This window comes from Sphaerodactylus townsendi, linkage group LG11 (assembly GCF_021028975.2).
Source record: "Sphaerodactylus townsendi isolate TG3544 linkage group LG11, MPM_Stown_v2.3, whole genome shotgun sequence".
Classification (NCBI taxonomy): domain Eukaryota; kingdom Metazoa; phylum Chordata; class Lepidosauria; order Squamata; family Sphaerodactylidae; genus Sphaerodactylus; species Sphaerodactylus townsendi.
In genome coordinates, this window is record NC_059435.1 from 73,539,995 (window position 1) to 73,560,110 (window position 20,116).

A 20,116-nucleotide genomic window follows, 5' to 3' on the forward strand; every position below is an offset into this window, starting at 1 on the left:
ACGAGCGCCAGAAACGGAATCTGCCACGCAAGCAATGGGGAGGTCGTCCCTCAAACCAGGTTAGTTTGTGTTCTGAATCCTGGGTAAGACGGTAGTGGGGATTCGACCTGGGACTGATAAATGGGACACATGCTGGATCCAGGAGATGTCAGCCGCTGATGCCTCCATAAGAGAGAGAGAGAGAGAGAGAGAGAGAGAGAGAGAGAGAGAGAGAGATCCTTAACAACATCAAGCTCCTGACATTTTCTTGACTCAGGGCTGAACTAGACGTGTGGCTTTTCACATGTTGTCCATGGGATCTGGCAGTCCTACACTCTCTGAAGGTACTGTGGAGCCCCCCTCCCGCATTCTGTTGGGACTATGGCAGATTCCTGTCTCCCCGTGTGATGTTCTCCCGACCTGAATTGATGCTGGGGGGTGCGGGAGAGGGCAATTAATATCCTTCGTGCCATTGGAGGTTGAGAAAGTCCATGGGGAGAAGAAGAAGAAGAGTTTGGATCTATATCCCCCTTTCTCTCCTGCAGGAGACTCAAAGGGGCTGACAATCTTTTTGCCCTTCCCCCCTCACAACAAACACCCTGTGAGGTAGGTGGGGCTGAGAGAGCTCTGAGAAGCTGGGACTAGCCCAAGGTCACCCAGCTGGCGTGTGTGGGAGTGTACAGGCTAATCTGAATTCCCCAGAGAAGCCTCCACAGCTCAGGCGGCAGAGCTGGGAATCAAACCCAGTTCCTCCAGATTAGATACACGAGTTCTTAACCTCCTACGCCACTGCTGCTAGGTAGGAGATCCTCGATCACCGTTGGGGCCCCATGAGACTTTTAGATCATGGGCACCAGCAGCTAGCATGTGATGGCCAAACCCCATTAAGAACATAAGAGAAAGATCAGGTCTAGTTCACCCCTAACTCTAGAAAGGAGTTTATGTTTTCAGGTTAGGTTCAGTTTGTCAGATTTAGGTTAGGTTTAGTTTATCAGATTTAGGTTCGGTTTAGTTTACTGCAGCAGTGGCGTAGTGGCTAAGAGCAGGTGCACGCTGATCTGGAGGAACCGGGTTTGATTCCCAGCTCTGCTGCTCGAGTTGTGGAGGCTTATCTGGGGAATTCAGATTAGCCTGCACACTCCCACACATGCCAGCTGGGTGACCTTGGGCTAGTCACAGCTTTCTGGAGCTCTCTCAGCCCCACCTACCTCACAGGGTGTTTGTAGTGAGGGGGGAAGGGAAAGGAGATTGTCAGCCCTTTGAGTCTCCTACAGGAGAGAAAGGGGGGGATATAAATCCAAACTCCTCCTCCTCCTCCTCCTCCTCCTCCTCCTCCTCCTCCTCCTCCTCCTCTTCTTCTTCTTCTTCTTCTTCTTCTTCTTCTTCTTCTTCTTCTTCTTCTTCTTCTATTCCACCCTTTCCTGTCCAAAGATGGCTTCTAAAACAAATACAATACAACATGCAAAAATATACATCTTCCACCTAAACAATCCAATCCCCAACTCCCTGGCACTGTATTGCAATGTAATTTAAGGAGGAATCTCTATCCCTTTGGTGGACGTGACAAAGGTCACAAAAACTTGTCCTCAGCATAGGCCCAAAGTTGTGATGGGGATAACATCCTAAATTGAACTTTGGAACAAACCAGGAACACGTGCCCCTCGCAGGAGAAGAACAGTTTATTGCCTCTGCTCACGTCTGGTTCACAGAAGCAGAAGCCGGGATGAGTCTGTCCTTTGCAAGGTCACGCTCTTTCCGTCTCCAGCATTGATCTGTTGCTGCTCATTTGCTCCTTGCTGCCTGTTCCTGTTTTCCTTTCCTTCTGGCTTTTATTAGGGTTGCCACCTCCAGGTTGGGAAATACCTGGAGATTTTGGAGCTGGAGCCTCAGATAGGTGGGATTTGGGGAGGGAGGACTTCACTGCCATAGAGCCCGCCCCACCTTCCAAAGTGACCCCTTTCTTCATCGGAATTGATCCTTGCCACCTGGAGATCAGATGACATCCCAGGAGGTCTCCAGCTACCACCTGGAGGTTGGCAACTCCAGATGGTGCCCTGGTTGCAATCTCATTCTGCATATTTCAGAAGGACTTCTCAGGTAAGACTTGGCCTGCATTGACTGCTTTGAGATGGGCTATCTTATCCACCATCTCCCACCCTTTAGTGGTGGTATAGTGGTTAAGAGCAGGTGGATTCTAATCTGCGGAACCGGGTTTGATTCCCCACCCCTCTACCTGAGTGGCTGAGGCTTATCTGGTGAACCAGATGTGTTTCCACACGCCTACATTCCTGCTGGGTGACCTTAGGCTAGTCACAGTTCTCTCAGACTTCTCTCAGTCCCACCTACCACACAAGGTGTCTGTTGGGGGGAGAGGAAGGGAAAGGAGCTTGTAAACCACCTTGAATCTCCTTCTAGGAGAGAAAGGTGGGATATAAATCCAAACTCGTCCTCGTCCTCGTCCTCGTCCTCGTCCTCGTCCTCTTCTTCTTCTTCTTCTTCTTCTTCTTCTTCTTCTTCTTCTTCTTCTTCTTCTTCTTCTTCTTCTTCTTCTTCTTCTTCTTCTTCTTCTTCTTCTTCTTCTTCTTCTTCTTCTTCTTCTTCTTCTTCTTCTTCTTCTTCTTCTTCTTCTTCTTCCATTCTGCTAATCTCCTGGCAGGAATTCCACCTTAATTTCCCATTGTTAGGTTTTACTGCTCAGAGAAGCTGCTAACACACTGATTGAAAAGGGTTAAAGGTACATGTTTATGGGGAACTACATAGAAAAGAGGGAAAGATATCAGGCTGCTATTTTGCTAGCTGGGAAGAGTCTCTATTCTAACTTCCGAAAAGAAGCAGGATATTAGACGTGAGAGTATCAGTCTAAGGACAGAGCAGAGGTGACACAAAAGGACAGAGGGGTCACTATACATTCCTCTCTAGCTGACCACTCCCCCACCCAACTTGGTCTTCTTCTCAGTTCTTTTGCACATTAGACATTGCTACATCCAACCAGTGGTGGGATCAAAATTTTTTAGTAACAGGTTCCCTCGCCAGCCCGCCCCCTCAGCAAAGGGGGCAGAGGCGTACCTAGGCAAACCTGAGCCCTGGGCAAAACCTGAGTTGGATCCCCCCCCCCATGGGAGCCACCCCACCATGACCCCCCAATTTTTTTTTGCACCAGGTCATTTCTAAATCATCATCACATTATAGAAAATGCCCCAACTCATAAATCTGAACGCAGCAATGGTGAAACACACAGGTTCTTTGAGAGAGACTGGTGAGATGAAAGAAGAAGAAGAAGAAGAAGAAGAGTTTGGATTTATATCCCCCCTTTCTCTCCTGTAGGAGACTCAAAGGGGCTTACAATCTCCTTGCCCTTCCCCCCTCACAACAAACACCCTGTGAGGTAGGTGGGGCTGAGAGAGCTCCCAGAAGCTGTTACTAGCCCAAGGTCACCCAGCTGGGTGTGTGGTAGTGTACAGGCTAATCTGAATTCCCCAGATAAGCCTCCACAGCTCAGGTGGCAGAGCTGGGAATCAAACCCAGTTCCTCCAGATTAGATACACGAGCTCTTAACCTCCTATGCCACTGCTGCTCCTTTTTTAAATTTTAAAATTATCTAGCAGGTACATCTTGTTGATGCACATGTTTCTGTTTCCTGAAATTACAATTAGATACAACATGCAAGAGAAAAATATTAAATATTGTCCTCTTCTTCTTGCAAACAATACTATGGTTAAACTGGAACCACCACCTTACAAAGCTACCAAAACACCAAAAGTCCCAAAACAGGCACGAAAGGCTGAGAATCAATGAATTGCAGGACCTGGAAGGGATTAACCCAGTTCAGGGAGTTAGATTATTAGTCGCAATTGCTATATGGAACCTTCACATTCAAAGGCAGGATGCCTCTCAGGGAGGTGAGGGCCCAAATAATAACCCCCCCTCGGCACACACAAATAATTAGTAACCCACTCTCGGGAACTGGTGAGAACCTGCTGGATCCCACCTCTGCATCCAACACCCATACGCTTGGCTGCTTAAAAATCATTGCAGAACTTCACAGCATCAACAAGTGTGATTTTTATTTTTTTTAAATTCAAATAACAAAAACATATTTTGGTTTTGTGTGTGTGTGTGTGTGTGTGTGTGTGTTTGTGTGACTTTTAAATGCTTAGAGTCCAGAGCTGTTGTGCCAGATCTCCCCTTCCAGTACCCCCTGGCATAGAACTAGTGTGGTGTCGTGGTTAAGAGCAGTAGACCCTAATCTGGAAACCAGATTTGATTCCCCACTCCTCCACATGAGCAGCAGACTCTTATCTAATGTACCGGATTTGTTTTTCCACTCCAATGTTTCCACTGGGTGACCCTGGGTAGTCACAGTTCTCTCCGAACTCGCTCACCCCTATCTACCTCATAAGGTGTCTATTGCATGGAGGGAAGGTGTGTCATGGACCCCATTAATATGGAAAACAGCACCTCTGACACGAAACCAGGCTATTTATATCTCCCATGCAAAAGGAACATTTTTACATACAAACAAGCAAAGAGCAGCTATTTGGATCATCCCGACCTCAACTGTGGCTTTTGGCCATATCAAAAACAAACATAATTGATACACCATGTCCAGTCCAAGGGAGGGAAAAGCTAAGTTTGTTTGCTTAGTATTTTTTTTTAAAAAGGAAGAAAGCATTACTAACCAGGTGATTTGAATCAGTTCCGTGACTGGCTTAGATGAAGTCATCCAGTTTTGTCGCTGCGTACAAATAGTTCTTTAAGGTTTCCTTTAAGGACTAATCAAAGGAAACACTTCTTCACGCAACGTGTGATTGGTGTTTGGAATATGCTGCCACAGGAGGTGGTGATGGCCACTCACCTGGATAGCTTTAAAAGAGGCTTGGACAGATTGATGGAGGAGAAGTCGATTTATGGCTACCAATCTTGATCCTTTTTGATCTGAGATTGCAAATGCCTTAGCAGACCAGGTGCTCGGGAGCAGCAGCAGCAGCAGAAGGCCCTTGCTTTCACATCCTGCACGTGAGCTCCCAAAGGCACCTGTGGGCCACTGCGAGGAGCAGAGTGCTGGACTAGATGGACTCTGGTCTGATCCAGCAGGCTAGTTCTTATGTTCTTACGTTCTTTTGCAAGCAAACTCCAGTCAAAAGCTTCTGTCTTTTTCTGAAGAAGAGGAGGAGGAGGAGGAGGAGGAGGAGGAGGAGAGTTTGGATTTATATCCCCCCTTTCTCTACTGTAGGAGACTCAAAGGGGCTTACAATCTCATTCCCCCCCCCCCCCGTGCAACAAACACCCTGTGAGGTGGGTGGGGCTGAGAGAGCTCCGAGAAGCTGTGACTAGCCCAAGGTCACCCAGCTGGCATGAGTTGGAGTGTACAGGCTAATCTAAATTCCCCAGATAAGCCTCCACAGCTCAAGTGGCAGAGCAGGGAATCAAACCCGGATCCTCCAGATTAGAGTGCACCTGCTCTTAACCACTACGCCATTGCTGCTCTCAATGGCAAAACACTGTTGGAAAATATAACAAAAGAGAGCCAGGGTGGTGTAGTGGTTAAGAATGCTGGATCTTACCAGAGATTGTCTATCCAGGTATACATTCAGGTGAGTAGGTGAAGTCTAGTAGCAGCTTCAAGACTTCCAGGATTTGTGGAGCAAAAACTATATTGTGGACCATCAAAACTTCCAGAAACAAATTTTTATTATTGTTTGCCGGTGAGAGAAACAGGGCTCACGTGTTTCTCTGTGGAACTCTGCCAAAAGCAAGTTTTTTTATATACTGGAACTTTTGATGGTCCACGATTTAGCTTTTTGTGCAACAAATCCTGGAAGTCTTGAAGGCGCTGCTAGACTTCAGCTACTCACCTGAACATGTACCTGAATATGACAGGAATGGACAAACCAAATTGGCACACTGACTTGGAATTATATATATATATATGACCAATGTAATAAATCATTCCAACACCCTTTGTACAAAGTTATTTTTTCAATTGTTTTTCATATAAATATTAACACAATTATACCAATCCGAACCCTATTCTACTATCCTATTGATGGAAGTATAAAGTGCGATACATTTACATAAAGTGCCAGTGTCAATAAAACATTCAATATACAATTTTCATCATTTCATTCATAAATGTATATTCAATTGTCCATATGAGACTTCAATTGATGAGTTCCAAGAATTTTTATATTTCCATTTTTCATGTGGTTCCCAATAGGAACTTCACAGATGAAAAATGGAAATTTTTCCCCATATGTCCCACGTCGGTCTCTGCGCTCGGCAGAGGCCAATCTACTGGAGACCCCCGCCCCCTCTATGATGCGGCTGGCCTCCACTAGGGCCAGGGCTTTTACGGCCCTGGCCCCTGCCTGGTGGAATGCTCTTCCTCCAGCTGTCCGGGCCCTGCGGGACCTAAATGAATTCCGCAGGGCCTGTAAGACCGAGTTATTCCGCCGGGCTTTTGGGGAGGCCGACTGCTGATAGGTGCCCATTAACAACTGAGATCCATTGTTCCCCTCTCAGAGTTAGAGGGGTTAATGGTTGAACGCCATCTGTTTTAAATATTTATGGATTTGGAGCGCTGCATTTTAACTGGTATTAATTTTTAGCATTTTATCCTGTTTATCCACTTGCCTGTAATTATGTTGTAAACCGCCCTGAGCCCTTTGGGGGAGGGCGGTATAAAAGTGGAATAAATTAATAAATAAATAAAAATAAAATAAATAAATAAATATAAAAATTCTTGACAGTGTTTTATTGACACTGGCACTTTATGTAAATGTATCGCACTTTATACTTTCATCACTAAGATAATAGAATAGGGTTAGTATCGGTATAATTGTGTTAATATTTATATGAAAAACAATTGAAAAAAATAACTTTGTACAAATGGTGTTGGAATGATTTATTACATTGGTCATGCATATATATAATTCCAAGTCAGTGTGCCAGTTTGGTTTGTCCATTCCTGTCATATTACACTTGGCACGCTATTTTCAATCTTGTTTTCCATATACCTGATTAGACAATCTCTGGTGAGATATCAAGCAGCGGATTCCCTCGAGTCTTGAGCTGTGCTAGATCAGAAGTTCTTGGAATGGTAGATCAGGGCTTTTGATGCAGGTGAGCTGTCTTGGTTCAGCGTCTCCAAGGCACTGACTCAGGAGATGCAGGATGGAGGAAAGAAACCAATTCTACTTGGGAAAACAGCAGGGCTTGAGTTTTCCCCCCCCCCCCCCCCCCATTAACATCTCTACATCACATCTTTCAGGTACGCATGATTTAAAGCAGCCTATTCAACGTTTCCTCGAAACGGCCGACAGTTGCTTTTTCAAAACCGTTCGCCGAAATCCATTTGCCCTTTTTAGAAGTAATTAAAATAAAATTGCTTTTCCTTGATGTCCCTAGAGTGAAGTACCATGCCGCGGCAACTTAAGAGTGCCCTATAACCCAAGATCAGCCATCGCAGGGGGAAGATAGCTGCCCTCCCTTGTGATAATTTCCTGGGCTAAGTGTCATCTGCTTTCTTATATGGCAGGAATTGTCTCCCACGCACGGCTGTTTGGTTGAAGCAGGACTCAGCCTGACATTCAGAAGAAAGAGAGATCTTGCTATCCCTTTGGTAGTTTTTAAAAATCCCAGTCAGTGTTGGCTAGAGGGTTGGACTAGATCAGGGGTAGGGAACCTGCAGCTCGAGAGCCGCATGCAGCTCTTCTGCCCTTGCACTGCGGCTCCACGAGCCGAGCTGCCAGCTTCATCCTTGCCTGCCCTGCAGGCAGCAGGGTGGGCGCACCAACTGCCCGCGGATGGCCGCGCCGCGGGCTTCCCCTCTCGCCCGCCCCGTTGGGACGGGGTGGGCACTTTCCCGGCGGATGGTGAGGCTGAGCCACCGGCTTCATCCTTGCCCGCCCTGCACGCAGCAGGGCGAGCGCACCAATTGCCCATGGACGGCTGGGCCGCGCCGCAGGCTTCCCCTCTTGCCCGCCCCGTTGGAGTGGGGCGGGCGCTTTCCCGGCAGCCGGCGAGGCTGAGCCGCCGGCTTCATCCTTGCCCACATCCAAGCGCTTCTCAGAATGAGCGGAGTAAAAGGTAAAAAAAACCCCAATATATATAGTGTTATATTTATTTTAAATGTCAAAAATTATTTGCAGCTCCAAGTGTTTTCTTTTCCCGTGGAAAACGGGTCCAAATGGCTCTTTGAGTGTTCAAGGATCCCTACCCCTGGACTAGATGACCCTGGGAGTGCCTTCCAGCTGTACATTTCTACGGTTCCGTGCATCAAAGGGTTCAAAAGAGAGCCAGTTTTGTGTAGTGATGAAGAGCGGCAGACTGGAGAAACAGGTTTGATTCCCCTCTGCAACATCTGGAGCCTGCTGGATGACCTTGGGCCAGTCACAGTTCTCACCGAACGCTCTCAGCCCCACCGACCTCACGAGGTATCTGTTGTGGGGAGCGGAAGGACGAGTGAATTTAAGCCACTTTGAGCCTCCTTAAAAGGTATAAAAACCAACTCTTTTTGTTCACCGTCAGTAGGATTTTGGTACTTTATTGTAATCTTGTGCAATTCCCCACTCCCTCTACACAAGTGGCAGGCTCTAATCTAGTGAAATTCCTACACATGAAGCCTGCTGGGTGATCTTGGGCCAGTCACAGTTCTCTCAGAACTCTCTCAGCCCATGCAGAGACCGGCAATGGCAAACCACCTCTGAAGGTCTCTTGCCTTGAAAACCCTCTGGGGGCACCAGAAATCAGCTGCGAGTTCATTGCTCTTTCCACCATTAATCTTCAGAGAACATAGATAAGAAATGTAAAAATTAGACTAAAGAATGATGCAAGAGCTCTTTTATTGGGGAGGGGGTACTTTTTTTAAAAAAATCTTCATTATGTTGTCAAAAGTTTCAGCAGTGGCGTAGTGGCTAAGAGCAGTGGCTAAGAGCTGGTGCACTCTGATCTGGAGGAAGCGGGTTTGATTCCCAGCTCTGCCGCTTGAGTTGTGGAGGCTTATCTGGGGGAATTCAGATTAGCCTGTGCACTCCCACACATGCCAGCTGGGTGACTCTACGGAGCTCTCTCAGCCCCACCCACCTCACAGGGTGTTTGTTGTGAATGGGGAAGGGCAAGGAGATTGTAAGCCCCTTTGAGTCTCCTACAGGAGAGAAAATGGGGATATAAATCCAAACTCCTCCTCCTCCTCCTCCTCCTCCTCCTCCTCCTCCTCCTCTTCTTCTTCTTCTTCTTCTTCTTCTTCTTCTTCTTCTTCTTCTTCTTCTTCTTCTTCTTCTTCTTCTTCTTCTTCTTCTTCTTCTTCTTCTTCTTCTTCTTCTTCTTCTTCTTCTTCTTCTTCTTCTTCTTCTTCTTCATTGGCACCTTTAAGACCAATGAAGTTTTGTCCTTGGTATAAGCTTTGATGGGCACTTGCTTTCCTGCTCCTTCAGGCCTACCTGGCTACTCATCTGAATTATACTGTAAAGGAAAGTGAATTTTTATGACAGAACATGGGCTTTTTCGCACACACGGTTTGTTCTTGAATTGAGGCAGTCCGCATCGACATCCTGACCTTTTTGTTGCTGTTTCGTCGCTCGAGATCATTCACACACCACTAGGTTGATATGGATGTTCTTCTTGCTTCAGAAACCCCGTGGTTTTGCATTGCCCTGGAATGCAATACAAACTAGAGTTCCGATTGGCTGTTGTGCCGTCCAAGGGCGTGTTCCGTGTGACGCTTGGCCCCTGTGCTAACGCGGCTAACAAGCTAACGAGTCAGCGTGATTTCACTATCTCAGCATACCACTGCGTTGAGATCTCGCTATCTCGAGATATCAGGGCGGCGTGGCAATCGATGCACTGCATGAGCGACCGCAAGGAGGGGTGGGAGGTGAGTGAGACGGAAACAAAACAGTGAAATGTGCGCGCGCAACTGGCAAGCTCTCGCGCATCCTGATTGGTTGGAGGAAATCGCATCACACAGTGGGCGTGACCCCTCGCAGTCGCTTGTTACAGTTGCGTTTTGCACCTAGGCCACCAGATTGTGGGGGGAATCCGTTTCATCCAAGAAAGTTGCACAAGCATCGAGCGACAGGAAAAATGTGAGACAAAGGCTGAAATGAGTGACAGATTAGTGGTCGAGGCACATTACGGCTCAAGTGTGTGCGAAAAAAAGGCAGAAACTGTGACGACCACATATATTAAATCAGGCACAAACCGTGTGTGAGAATGAGCCCCATTTGAACCTGCTTTATACCATCACTCCTTTTATCCACTCAGCATTTACTGGCAAAAGGAACTGTCCAGCAATTCAGGCAGATAAAGGTCTTTCTAGGGTAAAAACAGGGAAGTGACATAGGGTCGATCTAGGAACTGCTGGAAACTTTATAGTTTTAATGATAGAGTGTCTGGGTGTTCCCTAGAGCTAGCCAATCTCACGTCTGGGTTGTTGTTTTTTACTGGAAGTGATGTAGTAGTGCACACATCAACACTTTTTTTCTTTTTTAGAACAATTTCTCCTGCCACTGGCCCTCACGTTCGATGGGGCTAAGCAGACCGGGCCTTTCCAAGTCCTGACTTATCAAAGGTCACGTATCATTGACCAAAGAATGGTGCACACCTTCTATCTGGGGTGGTCATAAGAACATAAGAACAAGCCAGCTGGATCAGACCAGAGTCCATCTAGTCCAGCTCTCTGCTACTCGCAGTGGCCCCCCAGGTGCCTTTGGGAGCTCACGTGCAGGATGGGAAAGCAATGGTCATTCTCTTCCCCTGAGCATGCAGCTTTGGGAGGGACACACATGGGCCAGTAAGGGAGGTAGAGAACACCCACCTAGCCAGCCAGATCAGCTTGATCCACCCTGTTGATCAGTGGAGTGTCAGATGTCACGGCCATATCACCCTCGCATCTAACTACCGAAGGTTATTTAGCTGAAGATGCCAGACTTGGCTCCACCACAAAGCCCCGCCTCCTGATCAAGAGCCCAGTTCTCCACCACACCTCAAATCCAGCTCTCCACTCGCCACCAGTGCACTGGCCACCTGTCGTGAAACCTTCGATTGAAAACAAATAGCTTACTAGTCAGCGCAGCCTGTTTTGAACACATGCCTTGTGCAAATTGGGCTGATTTCAATGCATGCAGCTGAGTCTGGCCGGTCTGTTCCTCTGTAGCGGCGTTATCATTATTCATTTTGCCTCTCGGTAGAATCACCTGGTCGTTGGCAGCGAAGGGCCAGGTTCTTAGAATGCGTGGTACCGAGAAGCCGGTGAAAGGGAAGCCAATTGCAGCCTAGAGACTTGTTTGTAGCAAGTCTCTTTCCACCCTCGACACAACCCCTCCTCCCATAGTGTTGGTCATTTGTGTGCTAAAAAACAGATGCTTCGAAACAGCAACAGATGAGAGATCAGAGTGGAGAGGGTTTTTCTTTTTTTCCAGAAAGGGACGCTTCTCTGCTTCCACAATATGAACTCCAGAAGCCTCTTGGTCTTCGTCTTGTCGAGCCTTGCATCGCAGGTAAGTAAAGACGCAAACAGATGTTTTCTTATTCTGCCGATCGGTCCACGTCTGCTCGGAAGAGAGGCTCTGGCCATGTATAATAATTTCCATCTTCTTGTTCATTTGGCTTTGATATGGTTGACTCAGTGGAAGATGCTTGCAGAGGGTCAGATTTTGGCAGAGGCACCTACAAGTTGAGCTACTTAATTATGAATGCTTTACATGACTGGGTGTCAAGTTTATATTCCCTGAAGGGCTATAGAAAAGGGTAGCTAACTTTGATATGGTTATAATATGGTTTGATATGGCTTTGATATGGTTGACTCAGTGGAAGATGCTCACAGAGGGTCAGATTTTGGCAGAGGCTCCTACAAGTTGAGCTACTTAGTTATGAATGCTTTACATGACTGGGTGTCAAGTTTATATTCCCTGAAGGGCTATAGAAAAGGGTAGCTAACTGAAAAAAAGTTTAAGAAGAAGAAGAAGAAGAAGAAGAAGAAGAAGAAGAGTTTGGATTTATATTCCCCCTTTCTCTCCTGTAGGAGACTCAAAGGGGCTAACAATCTCCTTGCCCTTCCCCCCTCACAACAAACACCCTGTGAGGTAAGTGGGGCTGAGAGAGCTCCGAGAAGCTGTGACTAGCCCAAGGTCACCCAGCTGGCGTGTGTGGGAGTGCACAGGCTAATCTGAATTCCCCAGATAAGCCTCCACAGCTCAGGCGGCAGAGCTGGGAATCAAACCCGGTTCCTCCAGATTAGATACACGAACTCTTAACCTCCTACGCCACTGCTGCTTATTTGGGTGTGACAGATAGCAACTAGATGGTGGTTGCTCACCTTGAATATGGTTTCTAAAAAGGTAGTCAAATGGTTTAATATCAGTCAAATCAAATCGTCGGTGGGGATTATAGTAATGACTATGTTGCTATTGGTTGTGCAATGGGATTGTTAGGAAAAGATTTTCTCTTCTCCTTTCCTCTCCTTAACAGGTGGCTGAATTTGGTTGGTGACAGTAGCAGGAAGTCCTTTATGTAATAAGCGAGTTTGGGATTTAGTAACTGCCAAGATGTCAAGGCAATTTTCTTTTGTTAGTGGAGTTACAGAAGATGGAGTATGTTTGGGTTATCTGTAAGGACGCTCTATTATGTAATGTGAAGATTAAGACTGTGACGGTGTCACGGCCGGGACGATGTTATAACTTTGCATCCAACGTGATGCGTAATGACTGGGACAATGTAAAGACGGCAATGATGTTATAAATTTGTATCCAACATGATGATGTCACCATAAACAAGATTATGTGGCTCATTATGCGATGTGATGGTGTTGTTGAAGGAATTGAGAGTGATGACCAAAGAAACGGCTAGAGCAAATGAATGTTTGGAATCAACACACTGGATCCAGTAAATTCAATGTCATCTAGTTCTCTGTCTTATGAAGAAGAACATAAGAACATAAGAACTAGCCTGCTGGATCAGACCAGAGTCCATCTAAGTCCAGCATTCTGCTACTCGCAGTGGCCCACCAGGTGCCTTTGGGAGCTCATATGCAGGAGGTGAAAGCAATGGCCTTCTGCTGCTGCTGCTGCTCCTGAGCACCTGGTCTACTAAGGCCTTTGCAATCTGAGATCAAAGAGGATCAAGATTGGTAGCCATAGATCGACTTCTTCTCCATAAATCTGTCCAAGCCCCTTTTAAAGCTATCCAGGTGAGTGGCCATCACCACCTCCTGTGGCAGCATATTCCAAACACCAATCACACGTTGCGTGAAGAAGTGTTTCCTTTTATTAGTCCTAATTCTCCCCCCCAGCATTTTCAATGAATGCCCCCTGGTTCTAGTATTGTGAGAAAAGAGAGAAAAATTTCTCTCGGTCAACATTTTCTACCCCATGCATAATTTTATAGACTTCAATCATATCCCCCCTCAGACGTCTCCTCTCCAAGCAGAAGCCAGTCCCCAAGCGCTGCAGACTCTCCATGTGTTTGTGGGCATGCAGCTATCACGCCCGGTTGGAGCACTTTCGATGACAGTGGCATAGTGTCAAGGGGGGGTGAGGGATGCACATAACCCACTGGGCGATGCCCTGCTTGGTGACATGGCAAGAGCATTCCAGGGGTGTGACAGGGGTATTTCGGGGCATTCCAGGGCAGGGTGGGGGCAGACAGGGGCATGGCAGGGGCGCAGGTCGTGCACGTGCCCTGGACGCAGTTTTCCCTTGCTCCACCCCTGACACTCGGTCTCTAAAAGGTTCGCCATCACTGGCATAGAGACTGAGGCCTTCCCCTGATAAGAACCTCAGAAGAGCCTAGCTGGATCAGACCAGGGATGGTCCATCTAGTCCAGCATCCAGTCTCACACATGGCCAGCCAGTTCCTCTGGAGGTCCAACAACAGGACACAGAGGCCGAGGCCAACCCCTGACGTTGCTTCCTGATGCTGCTTTGAAACATGGAAGTTCCTCTAGTCACCTTGGCTACTAGCCCTTGGTGGTCTTCTCCTCCCTGAAGTTGCCTAATCCCCTTTTAAAGCCACCTGTGCTCATAGCCATTACTACTGGTGGTGAATTCCACAATTAAGAACATAAGAACATAAGAACTAGCCTGCTGGATCAGAGCAGAGTCCATCTAGTCCAGCACTCTGCTACTCGCAGTGGCCCACCAGGTGCCTTTGGGAGCTCACATGCAGGATGTGAAAGCAATGGCCTTCTGCTGCTGCTGCTCCTGAGCACCTGGTCTGCTAAGGCATTTGCAATCTGAGATCAAGGCAGATCAAGATTGGTAGCCATAGATCGACTTCTCCTCCAGTTACACTTTGAGTTACACTTTGAGTTGTAATTCAGTTACACTTTGAGTTGAGGGTTGCACACTTGGGTAAGTGGTTCTGCATTGTGAATTTGTAGCATGTGTGTACGTGTGAATTCGTGGGGGGGGGAAGGGGCGGGGGTTCTTGCTCGCCCCAAACCCCGGAGCTTCTTCCCTTTCTTCTCAGACGTGGCCAGTCAGTTGATCAAAGAAGGACGTGAGCCGCTCATCCATATTCCCCTCCCATTTGTTAGCTACATCTATTAGCTTCTGCTTCTTGCTTTCATCTAATTGGGAGCTCTGATCCTTCCGTAATTTTGACAAGCATTGATCTCCTACGGATCGATCACAGGGAACAGAGAGGGTGTTTGGTTGAAAGGTGGCTGCAATAAATAACTTTGTGGCATCTTCAGATCTTCCCGACGTGGCCATCGATTGGGACAATCAGAGCACATGCTGAGCTGTCAGAGGTGGGACGGCCGAGGCCAGCTCTCCTGCTGTGGGGAGGCCGTCTTCGGCAGCAGCCCTGTGGCGACCGCTGCATGAATATGTGCTTGCTGATACCTATCGCTGTTCAAATGGAGATGGAAGCCTCCCCATAATCCTCCATCTTGGTACCAAAAGAGCAGGGCATGCTTCTTGCATCTCCATGCAGCCTAGCTAGTGAGACTAGATTAGAATCATAGAGTTGAAAGAGACCACCAGGCAGTGGTGGGATCCAAAAATTTTAGTAGCAGGTTCCCGTGGTGGTGGGATTCAAACTGTGGCGTAGCGCCAATGGGGCTGGGCGGGGCACGACGGGGGTGTGGCCGGGCATTCCTGGGCGGGGCTGTGGCAAGGATGCAGCCGCTGCGCCGGTCCTTGGGTGGGAAACGAATGCACACAGGCGCAGGCTGCCACGCACGCCGGTGCACCTCCTGCTAGACTGCTTCAACTTCTGCGCGCTGCTGCTGAGAGGAGGGGTGTAACTAAGGCAAGAATCACGTGGCAAAATCACCAGTTAGTAACCCCCTCTCAGCACACACCAATAGTTAGTAACCTACTCTCGGGAACCTGTGAGAACCTGCTGGATCCCACCTCTGCCACCAGGGCCATCAAGTCTAACCCTCTGCCAGGCAGGGACAAAAAATCAAAGTACTCTGAACATATGTTCATCCAGCCTCTATTTAAAAACCTCCAAAGAAGGAGGCTCCACAACTCTCCAAGACAGTGAATTCCACTGTCAAACAGTGCTGACAATCAGGAAGTTGGGGGGCTGTATTGTTTCTGGACTGTATGGCCGTGTCCTAGCAGCATGTCTCCTGACGTTTCACCTGCATCTGTGGCTGGCATCTTCAGAGGATCTGATAGTTCTTCCTAATGTTTAGGTGGAATATCTTTTCCTTCACCTTGAATCAGAGGTGGGATCCAGCAGGAGGAACCAAGTCTGATTCCCAGCTCTGCCGCCTGAGCTGTGGAGGCTTATCTGGGGAATTCAGATTAGCCTGTACACTCCCACACGCGCCAGCTGGGTGACCTTGGGCTAGTCACAGCTTCTTGGAGCTCTCTCAGCCCTACCCACCTCACAGGGTGTTTGTTGTGAGGGGGGAAGGGCAAGGAGATTGTAAGCCCCTTTGAGTCTCCTACAGGAGAGAAAGGGGGGATATAAATCCAAACTCCTCCTCCTCTTCCTCTTCCTCTTCCTCTTCCTCTTCCTCCTCCTCCTCCTCCTCCTCCTCCTCCTCCTCCTCCTCCTCCTCCTCCTCCTCCTCTTCTTCTTCTTCTTCTTCTTCTTCTTCTTCTTCTTCTTCTTCTTCTTCTTCTTCTTCTTTTCTTCTTCTTCTTCTTCTTCTTCTTCTTGATAATTGTATTGATCTCTAACTAGACTCGAGTCTCGCTGTTCTACTGCACATGGACCCCCTGAAACTCCTTGCATGCAGAAAATTAGCTTGTCAGGGATTCAGTTCTGCTTAGCCTCATCTGTAACATGCTGTTTTTCTATCTGTGGCCAGGTTTGGGCGGGATTCAGAGGCAGCTCTGAAAAAGGCAACACAAATTAAGCGAAACAAAAGGCATTGCAGGGATGAGGAATGCCGTACTGATCCGAAATAATCAACCGACTCCTTGGTTTCAGTGGGCCTCTGAATCATGCTACATTGTCAAATTAATGTGAATGGGGAGAGATTCACTGTGTTCTGTACTCCGCATGACCAAATAATCCATAAAGATATTTTGCAAATGGAATGAATATTTATCCTGCTGGTGTGGAAATGAGCCGGGCGGAATTGAGCTGGCCACCTGTTCAGTGGGTCGATTTCACCATGTTTTGCTCTTTTGGGGTATTTTTTTTCCCAAGAGGGAACAAATCAATGGGTTGTGACATCAGTCATGAATACGGAGGAGAAAGCAGGAGTGTGGAGCCGAAGCCAGAAGGGGAAGGAGCAGATGTGTGTTGAAAGCAAGGGGGATAATGGCCGTCACTGAGTGGCTGTCCCACTAGGCTCTCTGGGAAACGCCATCTTTAAACTAAGTCACCTTAACTTTGTTCAGAACAGGGGTCTGTGACTGGCGGCTCTCCAGATGTCCATGGACTACAATTCCCATCAGCCCCTGCCAGCATGGCAATTGGCCATGCTGGCAGGGGCTGATGGGAATTGTAGTCCATGGACATCTGGAGAGCCGCCGGTTGCAGATCCCTGGTTCAGAAGATGCAGTGAACGCATATGCAATCCAAATAAGGACTGGACCGCATTCATATTATTATGAATTAATTTTGTTTAACATCACCGCTGTCATTTTTTTTTTAGCGGGTAGTTTGCCTTTCATTACAATTCGAGCCTAACCCAGAGGCCTTGGATGTTGTAATGCACAGGTGTCAAACTTGCGGCCCTCCAGATGTTCATGAACTACAATTCCCATCAGCCCTTGCCAGTATAGCCAATGCTCATGTTGGGAGGGACTGGTGGGAATTGTAGTTCATGAACATCTGGAGGGCCGTGAGTTTGACACCCCTGTTGTAATGTGTTGGAGTAGTATTCCTGCGGATCCCAGCAGGGCTGCCTTCTGAATGAGACAGATGTTGATTTTGTCGACTTGAAGATGTTTCAAGTGCTGCCGCTGTGTTTTCGGGAATGGCGCCCACGGTGCCGATTACCACTGGGACAACCGCGGCTGGTTTGTGCCATAGTCACTGAATCTCGATTTTCAAATCATGGCGTTTGGTGACCTTCTCATGTTCTTTTTCAATGACCCTGCTGTCTCCAGATATTGCTATGATGGTCACTTTCTCGTCCTCGACCACTGTGATGTCTGGTGTATTATGTGCCAACACTTGGTCCGTATGGATTTGGAAGTCCCACAAGATCTTGACCTTCTCATTTTCTGTGAATTTCTCTGGATGATGTTCCCACCAGTTGTCCTAGTGTAATTCTTGCATAAATTCCCGTGGATCACCTTGACCACTGAGTTGTTCCTCTGTTTTGTGTGTGGAGCCTGAAGAGGGCGGGGTTCGGGGAGAGCAGGGCTCCAATCTGTATATATAATGGAGCAACTTGTTCCCAATGAGAACCACAAAAAAGCAAAGGTCTCTAGGAGATCTAGCCCAGAGAGTGCCCTTTCCTAAGCAAAGAGGGGTCAGCTGCTCCCACAATCTTTATCTTTACCAGTAGAGTCCTTACTTCCCAGAAGGCCACAGGTGAATGTCTGAAGAGCAACTGACAGCCACGGAGGCAGGGGCGTAATGAGGCAGCCCTGGGCAAACTGTAGCCCTGGGCAAAACCTGAGTTGGATGCCCCCACCCCATGGGCGTCCACTCCACCACGACCAAATTTTTTTGCACCAGGACATTGATGCCTGCAGTGGGTGCATTTTTAGACATATCAGCGCCAAAATTTCAGCATATCATCAGAAGACGGTCCTTATGCTACTCCCCAAGTCTAGTGAGGTTTGGTTCAAGGAGTCCAAAGTTATGGACTCCCAAAGGGGGTGCCCCATCCCCCATTGTTTCCAATGGGAGCTAATAGGAGATGGGGGCTACAGTTTTGAGGGTCCATAATTTTGGCCCCCCTGAACCAAACTGCACCAAACCTGGGGGGTGCCATCATCTCCAGATGATACCCTGAAATTTTGGTGCCAATACATCCAAAAATGCACCCCCTGCAGGAACATCCTAGTAATTTGCCCAAGAATCTTTGTTCTGCATTGAGTTTTCTGCATTGCTGTGAATGGGGGTTGCAGGCTGTGGGGGGCACATTTCCGAAGGCACAGTCTCACAACTTTCAGGGTCTCATCAGGAGACTGCCCTAATGATACCCTCCAGGTTTGTGTTTGTAATGGGTGAGAGTTCTCCTGGAAACCTTCATCATGTTGAATCCTGTTCACCCAGTCCTTGGAGTCTTCCGGAGCCAACCCACTTGCAAAGAAGAATTGGTCTTGGCAGCATCAGTAGACTGTAAATATAAGGACTTGACAATGCAACCTGAACAGGACCTTGAAGTGTGATGTTAACTGTTGATGTTTGATGTTATATGTTAAGAAAGTAAACCATTTTGTTTTAAAAATTTGTTGTTGCAAACTCATTCTAAGTTCTGCCCCACAGAACCCACAAGCTGAGGTTACAGTAGCAGGGTAGAAAGTGAAGATTAGGGGAAGAGTGGCAGGATGGAGAGTGAAAGACAGAAAGAACGGGGGGAGAACAGGAGAAAAATGTGCGTGTACTTATGGAAAACTACCCATCTTCACACGCACCCTGCTGGCTCTCCCCCACCCTTTGCAAAGCCAGGATCCAGCTTTGCAAATGAGGGATGCCTATGGCGATGGGGAGAACTCTCTTCATCTTCACAGACACCCTCCTGTCCCTGCTGAGATCTAGCTTTGCAAACAACAGTTTTCTAGAGCCCGTTGTATTTTCTCACACAATGGACTTTATTGCTAGTGTGGTCTAATGCCACGAAGAGCACCTTCCAGTGTTGCCATTTTCTCTGCCTGAAGATCAGTTGAAAGAGCAGGAGATCTCCAGGGACCGCCCAAGTGCTAACCAGCGCCTCCCCCTTTTTAGGCACTTGGAACCGGACACATCCAGCCGGAATGTGACCCCATCACCGAGTGGAAGAAGAATGAAAGCGACTGCCTCCGAGAGATCCAGCAGCGCAGAAATGAAACAACAGGTACTTGGGGAGCAAAAGGGTTTGGCGAGCTGGAATCTGGAAAGCCGAAACTCATTTGCAGATCCCATCTGTTCAAAGATGCATTGGAAAGTTAGGCTGGGCCTTGTTTTGTTTTGGTGGCCTGCACGAGGGATTGGTGCAGAGGCTGATTCTGCGCGGAGACTTTTCTCTGCACGGAAAGCATGAAGCTGTTGCATCCGCAGGTGGGTGGCCTGATGGTATTATGCTAACTGCCAGCGGGATTCATGGCATTCCTGGGGATTTCCCCTTTTAAAAGATGGAGGGGGAACCCCCCTAATTTAATCCATCTCAAAGAGGAATAGGCAAAGTGGCGGGGGGGGGAGGTATTCCTGGTGGATACTGCTTTCATTTGAAACTATCAGATTGGAGGATATTTGGAGATTCTGGGGGTCTTGTCAGTGGAGGGCAGAGTTTAGGAGGGGAGGGACCTAAAATCAGAGGTGGAGCGAGGAGAAACTGTGCCCCCACTCCACCCCTGAATGCCCCTCCCATGCCCCCTCAATGGCCCGGCCATGCCTCCGCCTCTTCTCCGCCCAGGGCGTCACCCCCCTACCCTGTGGGCACTACGCCACTGCCTGAAATATAATGCCATACAGTCCATCTGCCAAAGCAGCCATTTCCTCTGGGTAACTGATCTCTTTCACTTGGAGATCAGTTGTAATTCTGGGAGATCTCCAGGCTCCACTCTTTCCC

The 20,116-nt window shown here is 47.9% G+C and overlaps 1 protein-coding gene across 1 annotated transcript in view; it reads left to right on the plus strand.

Annotated features, from left to right (window-relative positions):
* The first annotated feature begins 9,817 nt into the window (after positions 1–9,817).
* Positions 9,818–20,116, plus strand: part of LOC125440649 (growth hormone-releasing hormone receptor-like) — a 335,417-nt gene continuing 325,118 nt past the window's right edge. The window contains exons 1-3 of the mRNA XM_048510505.1: positions 9,818–9,853; positions 11,400–11,477; positions 19,294–19,402. Of these exons, the coding sequence (XP_048366462.1) occupies positions 9,818–9,853; positions 11,400–11,477; positions 19,294–19,402 (223 nt within the window). The remainder of the gene's footprint in view (positions 9,854–11,399; positions 11,478–19,293; positions 19,403–20,116) is intronic.